At 36.9% G+C, this 11,287-nt stretch overlaps 1 protein-coding gene across 3 annotated transcripts in view; it reads left to right on the top strand.

The window, feature by feature from the left end:
• The first annotated feature begins 309 nt into the window (after positions 1–309).
• Positions 310–11,287, top strand: part of KCNJ3 (potassium inwardly rectifying channel subfamily J member 3) — a 170,458-nt gene continuing 159,480 nt past the window's right edge. For all 3 annotated transcript variants that reach the window (XM_032755677.2, XM_032755675.2, XM_058441903.1), the window contains exon 1: positions 310–1,488. In XM_032755677.2, the coding sequence (XP_032611568.1) occupies positions 787–1,488 (702 nt within the window). In that variant the 5' untranslated portion in view covers positions 310–786. The remainder of the gene's footprint in view (positions 1,489–11,287) is intronic.

Genomic DNA, 11,287 nt, shown 5'->3' with positions numbered 1-11,287 from the left:
TCGCGCACTGCCGTGTCTCAGCTGAGCGCGGGGGCGGCCTGCGGGCCCTTGAGGGTCCGCCGGAGGGCCCCGGTGGCGCCTGCGGAAACTCGGCGGTCGGGGGACGCCAGGCGAACAGGTCTCTGGAGTCCGGAACCCGGGAATCTGAGCCCGGAGGGCGTGGGTAGGGGGCGTTGCACCAGTGCCCGGCAGACATGCCTTTGGGCGGGATTTTGGCTAAAAGATAGGAGACAGGTGCGCTGGGGGTGCGGGGAGCGGTCCCACGGGGCGGGAGATTGGGGAGCGGCGGGGAGGGGGGAGGGTCTGGTCCAGGTAGGTAAAGGCAGCTTCTTAGGCAGCCAGCGAGTTGGCAGGTGGGTTGGGACTCGCTTGTCAACTCATTAATTTTAAGCAGTCAGTTTGGGGGTACTGCAGGATAATCAGGAGGGCCGTGGAGAGTCAAGAGGTGACCCGGGATGCCGGTGGTGGGGAAAGAAAACAGGAGCTTCGGGAAGCTTGGAGGCAAAATTGCGCTTGGGTTCCTGTTCCTTGCATCCCTCCTGCCTTCAGTGCGGGAGAGCACTTTTTAAAGACTCACCTTGGAAAGAAAGCCTCCGTCCCAAGGGAGAAGGAGAGGCGTCTGCAGGGGGCAGAGACCGCAGCTACCTGCCGGGTGCGCCCCCCACCCAGGAGCGCTCGCTTCGCCCCCTTTCCTCCCCCGCCCCCACCTCCTTATTGGTGCTAGTTTGCAGCGCCCAGCTCCTGCGCCTTCGCTTCGCGTTTGAATCTGGCTCGCCCCTTCGTATTATGTCTGCACTCCGAAGGAAATTTGGGGACGATTACCAGGTAGTGACCACATCGTCCAGCGGCTCGGGCTTGCAGCCCCAGGGGCCAGGCCAGGACCCTCAGCAGCAGCTTGTGCCCAAGAAGAAGCGGCAGCGGTTCGTGGACAAGAACGGCCGGTGCAATGTACAGCACGGCAACCTGGGCAGCGAGACAAGCCGCTACCTCTCGGACCTCTTCACCACGCTGGTGGACCTCAAGTGGCGCTGGAATCTCTTCATCTTCATTCTCACCTACACTGTGGCCTGGCTCTTCATGGCGTCCATGTGGTGGGTGATCGCCTACACTCGGGGCGACCTGAACAAAGCCCACGTCGGTAACTACACGCCTTGCGTGGCCAATGTCTATAACTTCCCTTCTGCCTTCCTCTTCTTCATCGAGACCGAGGCCACCATCGGCTATGGCTACCGATACATCACAGACAAGTGCCCCGAGGGCATCATCCTCTTCCTCTTCCAGTCCATCCTTGGCTCCATCGTGGACGCCTTCCTCATCGGCTGCATGTTCATCAAGATGTCCCAGCCCAAGAAGCGCGCCGAGACCCTCATGTTCAGCGAGCACGCGGTGATCTCCATGAGGGACGGAAAACTCACGCTTATGTTCCGGGTGGGCAACCTGCGCAACAGCCACATGGTCTCCGCGCAGATCCGCTGCAAGCTGCTCAAAGTAAGTGCTCCCCGCCCCTTCCCCACCGGGAGACCTGCGTCCCCCAAACCCGCGGAGTAACTCGTCTGAGAACCAGCCCGGGCCCCCTCCCCTGGTTCTACCTATAGCCACAGGTAAACTTCCTTTTGGGGGGTTGGGGGTTGGAGGACTGGGCAAAGAATGCGGTTGACAGTTCTGTTCCTTTTCCACTCACTCTCGTGCTCTTGTTTATATTCGTCATTTCGGATCTGCTTGTATCACTTACTGGACTAGTAACACGTGAGGACTGGTTTTGGCTCCTGGAGCCATGAGGGCAATTAGTGCCCTGTTCGCCTTCCTGTCCCTGTTGCTTCGCTATTCAGAGCGATTTTATTTGTTGTCTACACACTACCCCATTCAATGCGAGGTACTAGAACTCAACTGAACAGCTATTTTGAAGAAATAGGTGCTGAACTTGCCTCAACTTTCACGATGGGCTTTTCTTATTTTTTTCTTTCCTTTTTTTCCCCCTAATAATATTAGGAGGCGGATTACTCCTCTAGACCCAATGACTTTAACTCTGTGGTCATCTTTTTAACAAACACACAGATACAAGAAGCAGATAATAAAGTGGAAGAAACCACATTTGGTTCTTTTAAATTTTTATTTTTACTAAATATTTTCTTGGAGAAGTATTCTTTGAAAGCTTGAGTGCTTTTCCTGTAGAGCCTCTTGTTAATTTTATTCTTAATTGCCTGTTTCTGTGAAGCCTTTGTCAATTATAGATTTCACTTGAAGCTTTCAGCATCCATTAAAGAAGATTGCTTCCTACCATCAGCGGTGTAAATGCTAAAACAAATTGCACATGGAGTGGTTATTAAAGCAAGGTCCGTCTAGTCGTTAGAGGGCACCACCACAAACAAGAGAAGTCCTTCTTAATCACTCATTCAATTAGAGTATGGGAAGGAAGGCTTAAAGCCCAGTTGTTTGTCTTTGTGTGTGATTTACAATTCATTTTTTTCCCTAGAGGGATTTGTCTTAGTAGTTTTCAGATGTTCATAAATTGAAAAAATGACCTTAAATAGTTCATACAGTGAACAATATTTATCTGAGGTTGCGTAGAGAACTGAAGCCAGATTCTGAATTTAGTATTAATAAAATGAAAATCTGATCAATATTTGAGATTTTGCCTTTGAAATTTCAATTTCCACTCCACAAATATATATTGTTTTACACAGCCCCAACTTAATGTTGTAGTTAAAAGGGATCCAATGTGCTTTTAAAAAGTTTTGCTCTTGTGTCATTTTCATTATTCACTTACAAGATCTTACCATAATTATCCTTGACCAAGTTGCTCAGTAAAGTGTTTAAATTAAAGCAGTTCACTTGTCCTGTCACTTCATATCATATGCCTATTTACTGTGCTACATACAGTAAATAAACTACATTTTGTACACCACAGTGGAAAATTATCAACCTGGTTCTGATGTAAATGTTCATTAACTATGAATAAATAATTTGGGTAGATCATATTCATATATGATTAATTTCAATGAACTGCATACAATTTTTTAAAATTTAACTTAGCGTATTGTTATTGACCACTGTTTGAACCAAGCAGTTTGTCAGATCAAGCTGAGCAGTTGTGTTGCAGATGTTTATTACAATAGTAACTGTGTGTGTCTTTATCTTTGCATGGACCACAATATAGCACCTGTTTCTTTAGGTTAGGCCTACTAGACAGATAGAAATACTTTGTTAGTATAGTGGAGAGGTTTCTGTTCAAGCAATCCATGTTTATGTATCACTTTGAGACTTGCTGAAGAGTAGTTTACAATGTTAACTGCTGTAATGGAAATAGAAAATTAGACATTAAAGGTTCTTTATAGACATTCTTTAGTTTTTTAAACATTTAAGGTTATTTATTACAGATGTCTTTTCCAGACAACATATTTTTGATGTTTATAGATTTTATCACATTTTATTTCAACAAAGCCAGTCATAATTAGAATTAACCTAAATGTTAGCTTTTGTTTATTTTCTTAATACAAAGGTACAATGATTCTGAAGCACCCAGTCTCTACACTGCTGCAGGGTACTGATAATAATTTTTCTGCCCAAGGAAATGTACCACATATACCGTAAAGAGTATCCTAGTTAAAAAGATGAAAGATGTATAGTGTTGACAAATTTGGAGCAAGGTGCTATATTAACACAAGGTGATAAAAACATCTAGTTAAAACAATACATATAATATTCTTATAAAGTCTTTTACTTTTGATTTGTTAGGAAGATGCCAGTGCTAGAAGTAAACACGATTTACCTGTGGCATCAATTTATATTTAAACAAAATTATGGTGAAATTCTTCCCAGTTTTTTGTGAAGGGAGAGAGTTGATCCGTGAGTAGCTCTTCAACTAGCCAGTGAGCGTAGCTTGTTCAAAGTTAATCTTTCCTGTAGCCATGGTAATTTAAATGAATTATTGTAGCTCTTGTTATTCCTTAGACTTCATTAAAAAGGAGTCATGTTTTATTGGAGGAAATAATAACATTCAGAAAAATTAGAGGGAAGATTTGCCTTTAACAAATTGCTCTCATTTTCTCTTAGGAACAGAGACTAAGTGACCTAAAACAGTCAACTGTATTTTTAAATAGAAGCTATACCAAAATCTTGAAGTAATAATATGTCCCTATCAGTTTTATACATTATTCTTATTAAATATTACACACAATTTCCCCCTTTTAACCTCCATTTAACAATTTAAATGCAAAATTTATGTGTCTTTAATGCAGAATGTGTAGAATTTTTAAGGCAACAAAATCCATTATAATATTTAATGCTAGTAACTATAGTGCATGTATTCTTTTCCCATTACCTAATTTAATTTACTAATTTTTCTATTGCTGTTTTCTTATTTGCTAAATAAAAGCTTCTTTAGATAAGTATAAAACTTCTATTTAATAATTATGAAGCACTTTTTGATTCTTGGGGAGACAATAAGAACACGGGCATGGCTTTCTAATGCTTTCTGTTATGAAATTTCTCATGTATAATAGTTTTTAAATACCTAACTTTTGACAGAAGTTTTTTGTAAAACTTATTTTCCTAATTTTTATCATGTTTTTCACTTATTTGAAAGCACACTTCATCTCATCTCTATTTCTGTCTTCCAGCCTTACAAACACTAAAATTTCTTTCAGTAGTCAAATATAGATCTTTCAACTTTATGCCTGGAGGGGTCAGTCCTTTTGCTACTCATAAAAAAAGAAAGTAGATTAAATAAAAATCAAAGGCTATAGTTTGAAGTTCCTCATTAAAATCTGTGATTGAATTATAGATATAGCTATAGACAGGTCTTTTAAGATGAATATTCTTTCTTCCTCTTCTCCCCACATTGAATTTTTACTTGAATTTTCCATTTATTTTAGTTGTTTTCTTTTCTCTTTTTGCTTTAACCCAGAAAATAGGGACTAACTAGTATCATGGCTATGCTAAGTTAATATGTCATCCAGTTGAAAGTTTTTATAAAAATGCCTGGATTAGGGAGTTGAGACCAGTAGTTGTAATGTTGAACCCTATAGTTTAGTGCTGGGTTTAAAGGATTTGGAAGTCTTACTTACTCCTTTCTACCAACCTAATAATAATGGTTGATAGACCTAGGCATACAACTCGTTAGGGCAAGAATTAATTACTATTCTTTGATACACTGTTCAAGAAATTAAAAATTTATTATCTCAATGCCATCATATATATGGTTATATTCATCCAGTCGGCACACATTTTTTACATAAAGTAAACATAAAATAAACTATGGTTGCATTCATATTTTGAAACAAAAAGGTAAGGATTAATTTTCTGGAAGCATGTTACTTCTTTATAGTTCTATTTATTGCCAATAGGCATCCTCTTTCTTTCCTACGAGGTCAGCTGTGCAATCCTTCACTTTCACTTGTCAGAAGGTAATAGAGTACATTCCTTTCTTCTTCTAACATCACGTATGTTATTTTTGTGCTCACCTTCTTTTATCCTCCATATATAAATATATATATGTGTGTGTGTGTATACATATCCTCCATATATATTCCAAATTGGATGTTGTCTTGTTTCTCGATATGACTATTACCAAGTGCAGATGCAATAAAAAAAAAATGGTGGTCTGAAAGACCATTAAGCTCTTTATCCTCCTCATATGTCCTAACATTTTGCTAATCTAACCACAACGATTCCTGGATCACAGGATTCCTGCAGTTTTCTCACATATTTATAGATTTGCTTTCATTTTATATCTTGCACTGAAATGTGATTATGTTTTTGACTCAGTATGATCTTAATTTTATAACTGACTCTTCACCAATTGACCGTGGCCAATTTGAACTTTATTTTTAATCATGAGACAATTATTTACCTCCCTTTCCAAAAATAAAATCCACAAATGAATATCTATATTTGTAAAAGCCCTGTTCTTCTGAACATCATCTAAGCCATTAGTAAAAATATTCAAGAGGTCTAAAGCTGAGTACCTCAGAATGCTCAGGAGCTAGGTCCTGTATTGGTTGGTGAGTTCTTCAGGTAGATTCATTTTATCCTTAAAATTAGCACAGTTCCTATTTAGTCTAGTTTTTTCTTTCTCTGACACAAGTATACTAATTCTCTAATAAGTATAGAACTTGCCTTCTAAAAATACATAATTATTATTCTTTTTAAAATAGTGGTAATATATTTTGTTTAGTTTTGTTTTTTATTTTTAATATTATTCCTGAAAAGCAAAGGGTGGATTGTGCTCAGGGAATAAAAAGTGAACAGAAATTAGGGGCATAAAGACCCATAAATAAACAGCAGTAGGTAAGAACAAATGATAAAGCGAAGCAGGAAAAAGCATTTAATAGATTGGAGGGTGTTTGGCGAGTAGGAGGAAATGTGCAAGTAGGGTTATGAAGCCTGTGCTCAGTTATTATAAATGCCACAAAGGCCCTCAAGAAGTTATAAAGCTGCTCTTTCATTTGAATGGTATGAAAGCCTCACATAATCTATTATAAGATAAATTACATTGCATTCTGTAAGAAATGTTCTTTTCATAAAATTGAACATATTTTTGTGGGTTAATTGGCTCAGCATTAAAAATCCTTATTTTGGACTTGATATTGCGTCATAGTTTTTCCTTCTGAGTATTCATGGAGTTTCAAGCTTAAGGAGTCCAAATAAATGTACAATGTAATTGTAGACAATGTCAATAAAATTCTAGGTCTATATTCCCCTCCACCTGACTACTTAAATTTTGGTCTGGGCACCAAAGCCATTGCCCTAACTGCTTTGGGTCACAAGGTACTTTTGTTTCTGATTCTGGTACCTGCGTTTGGCTCATTTCCCAATGTTAGTTTCCAGATATTACCCTGACCTCATTCCATGTAATTTTCTTTATGACTGCAGCACATATTCAGCATGCACACACACACATAAATGCATATTACACATATAAAGAGGATAAGTGAAGTTACAGATAAAATGGTGGGGAGGTGGTAGGCAAGAATGGCTTGCTCTCTCCGTCTTTCCTTTCCTTCCCAGACCACTGGCCCTGTGGGCCCTTTTCCAGCAAGGATTTGTGAAAGGTGGTTGGGCATGGATCAAACTTTAGAATATGATAGAGGTAAATCTATAGTGTAGGACAGTAGTGATTTAATGTGCTATTCAGAATTCCTTAAGCCTCACTCCAAGCTAGGAAAGAACATAGTTACACATTAGAGAGACGGGAGAGAGAGAGGGAGCAAAGATACGGATTGCATTGGCGAAATGTGTCCTTGACAAACGAATGTGGACACTTGGCCATATATCCACCAGAAGGAGGGGGGCCAAATGTGGATCCGCTTGTGCCAGGGCAGTGCTAAATGTATATCCTAGGATCATGTATGTATATGTATGTGTGTGTCTGTCTGTCTTTGAATAAGCACCTAACAGTTGCCCTCTGTAATATGAAGACTGTTTGTCGGCAAAATACATGACAATGATGATCCCTTCTAGGCAACTGTGACTTTTGATTCTTTTTCCACCTACAGTCAGAATTGTAGTTGATTATCTTGTAGGCCTCTTTTGGGGCTCTAAGGAAGTTCAAAGGCCTTTGACTTGAATTGCTTCTTTGAAATTAGTATAAATGACTATAAAATGTGACACAACCCTTAAATTCTACACATAGAGCATTCACATATAATGGAAATGTGAATAATTGAAATATTATTAAATGATATATGTATTATAAGTAACTTCAAAATTATTGCCACAACCAACATTGTACGGAATTATCGAAAAATACCTAATGTTCACATTATAATTTTTTGGACAGTTAAACAATTAATGTATTTAAACAAATTTTAAGCTCTAGATTTCTTCAATTTTTATAACTCCCAGAATTTTTTGTAATGCAATCAACAAGATCTACTAAAATGGTGGAAAGACCTTTATTTCCTTCCCAACATCCTATAAAATTGAAAGTAGAAGTTGTATGGAAGTCTTTCTCAACCCAAGGTTTTTTTTCAAATTATCTTCTAAATTTTCAAGAATTAATCATTTTTATTCACTGTCTTTCTTTAAACTTCTCTTTTACTTTATTTATTCCACAATTCTTGTGATTCTAAATAATCTTCCTGTAAACTAAAAGTCAAACTTAGTAATCAACTTTTTATAAATTTAAATAATTTACTGCGTAAATCTTAACTTTTAGCAATCGCTTTGAATTTGAAAATAATTTAAATTATTGTTGATCTAGACCATATCAATTTATACATTTGTATCTAGAAAACGATCCTGGTTCGATGTTTCCTTGGGAATTAGAAAGTTTATTGAGCTAAAGGAGATAACTGCATCATCAACAAATTTCTCTATCAATGGAAAGTTTCTTATATCATAATCCTTAACATGACACAATGAAGAAAGGTCAACTTGGTTTTTATCTCAAAATATTCTGCTTATTGTCAAATATTTCTGAGTGAAAGAGGGTAGTTAATTGCTGAATAATATGAAACTGATGAAATATCAGTTGTGCCAATGTATTATATACTCAAATTACAGAAGAAAATTGATTTTATAAAGACACATGCGTAACTCGTCTTTATTTTTTCTTTCACTTTCATATACATGTATTTATCACAGTTCCTTGAACAAACATTCAAACATTCTCTCACTCCTCTTACACAAGCTGAGATTTAAAACTAACTCATAGGCTTTTTTTCTTCTCCTGCAAATCCCCAGAATTGCACCAGAATTAGGACAGCCTAGATTAGAATTATTTAGAAGCCTAAAGTAGAATGTATGTGCTTCTGAAAATGTATTTGGTAAGCATGCATAGGTTTTGAGAGCACCAAAAGCATGTGACTGAACACTGCTAAGATAACTTGGCTGTAGTCAGAAGCTCAGACTTCAAACAATTGTAGTATTCCAGGCACCTGCCACATTATAACCACACCCTTCACTTTTGACCTGAGCCAAAGTCTATGGAATTTCAGTGATTAAGAGGCTCCTCAGTCTACTACAAAGTCAAAGAAGAAAAAAATCAGGGAGGTGAACATATTAATAGTTGAAATATTTGGTGGCCTAATATAAAGGAAGAAGGACCTGGACAATAAAATTGTGAATATGTGTAGCAACTTTGTCATTTAAAGAAAGGTTAAATTATATAGTATCCACTGGATACATATGTAAAGAATTCAGTACACGTGTAAAGAATTTCACTTATCTGAAAAATATATAAGCATTGAAAGCATGTTTCCCAAAGTGTCATATAATAGGAAGACCTGGATAGGATATAAAGTATTTGAGGTGGGAGGGTGGGGATAGGGTAATTTTGAGTACAGGTGTAATTTTGAGTGTATAGAGCAAATATTTAAAATCAGAAGGTATATTAAGTCCGAATGGAACAGATATATGCATATTTAAGCCAAAATTACTTATGTCTGAATGAACTACTTTGGTAAAAATGAAGTATTTCTTATTCCAAGTTGTCATCCTCCTGATAGCCTGCCTGTTTCTAGGCCACTTATATCCATGGGTTATTAAATGATTAGGGAATATAAAATTTAATAGCTTACTCTAAAGCCTTTTAGAATGAGGCACAGGTATAAATAACAAATGTATGAAAAAGGAAGACAAATTTTAATATTTGTGCACATATATAATACTTGGGAAAATATATCTTCTTTGGGGAAAATTATTTTAGAATAAATGGGAGATTTAGTTTCTAAAAGAATTATTATTGTCAACAATGCCATGTAGTTCAGGAAAAGCAGAACTTAGAATGGTCAGCAAAAAGACCCAAATTAATTATACACATCAGAGTACCACCTTGTGTTTATATAGCACCTGTTTCTTAGTAGGTGAGAGAACAATGACACAAGGTTTTTGTTTTTGTTGCTTTAATTTTGTTTTGTGTTCAGCATTTATTTTGTTATATTAATCAATTCTTGTTATACAATCATGTAGTTGGAAACATGTTGGTCTCATTTATATTTTACTAATTTGAGAATAGATTTAGAAATACAGGTGACTCAAAAAAGCTCTTTTGGGAGCTTTTTCATGCTGTCTTGGAAACGCCTAGTTTTCTCCAACATTGGTTGCTAGAGCTGCTGTTTTAATTTTTGCACCATCAGATTTTTCAATGGGCTCTTTTGTTTGTTTGTCAGTAATCATTTTTTTCATTGCCTTCTTTTTTCAGCCACACACAAGTCAGAGAAGAAAAATAGTGTCCCTTTCATTAGGATTTTGTCTACACAAATAATATCCCTGAATATTTCTAACTACAAAGTAGCCTCTCTAGTTGACTAATTCTCCTGTTGAAACTCTTTGCAACAATTGCTGCCATAATGAAGCACCACCAATTTGGAACCCTTCATTCTGTTTTGCCACAAAGGACATGTTGCTAAGCCACATTTCTCAGTGTTTTCAGACTCACTTACTCCACATAAAAAGCCAATGTAATTTTTTTGGAACTCTGAGAGTAAGAATTTTGTCTTCAAACTATCATTTCATTGGGCAGACCAGTCTTATACATTGTTTTGTTATTACATTTGTTTTACATGGAATCTGTTAAAATATATTGGATTCATCGAAGTCCTATTTGACCAGCAGCATGCTCCACCTTCCCCCCATTTTTTCTGTATTTAATTCCTAACTACCTAGCCTTTATTTTACCCCATAATTACATAAATTAAATGTATATGTTTGCTTGTGCATGATTATTATATGTGACAGATATGGAAAATAAAGATAAAAGGAAGATAAGTAATTTTACTCTCATGGTTTGCTGATTTTTAATAGTCATATTAAATTTTCTCATAGAACCCGAGCATGCAAGCAATTTACTTAATTAAGCTTTAGAGTGATTTCTACCGAAACTGAATGCCACTACCTTAGAAACCTTTTATTAAACTGTGTTTCTCAGGTATAGCTTTTTGAAATTGCATTTTGATTAAAGAAAGTTCAATTTAGTGCAGTTTTTCACTGTGTTTTAAAACTCATGAAATGACAGAGAAGCAAATATTTATAATGCAGTTTATTATTAGGAGTTTGAAAACCATTAGCTAACAACATCTGCCATTTATTTTTATTATGTAAGCTCTTGTGTACATAAGATAGCTTAATATGGGAACATCTTCACTCTTCTATTCCATTTTATGTATGCTTGTTACTTTTCGAAAGTCTGAAAAAAATAATTGTTGTGTTTTGCTTTTTAGTAATCAATAAATCTCTTTCGAAATGATGGTCAATCTTTGTCAGCTTTAACACACTCCATAAGAATTGCCTACTTATTTATTTGCTTTGTTGAGGAAAAAAATATCTGGCATGCAATGAGTTATCC

The sequence above is a fragment of the Hylobates moloch genome, unplaced genomic scaffold (genome assembly GCF_009828535.3).
Source record: "Hylobates moloch isolate HMO894 unplaced genomic scaffold, HMol_V3 SCAFFOLD_1, whole genome shotgun sequence".
Classification (NCBI taxonomy): Eukaryota; Metazoa; Chordata; class Mammalia; order Primates; family Hylobatidae; genus Hylobates; species Hylobates moloch.
Note: the sequence above shows the minus strand (reverse complement) of the source record. Positions and strands in the feature narration are given on the sequence as shown.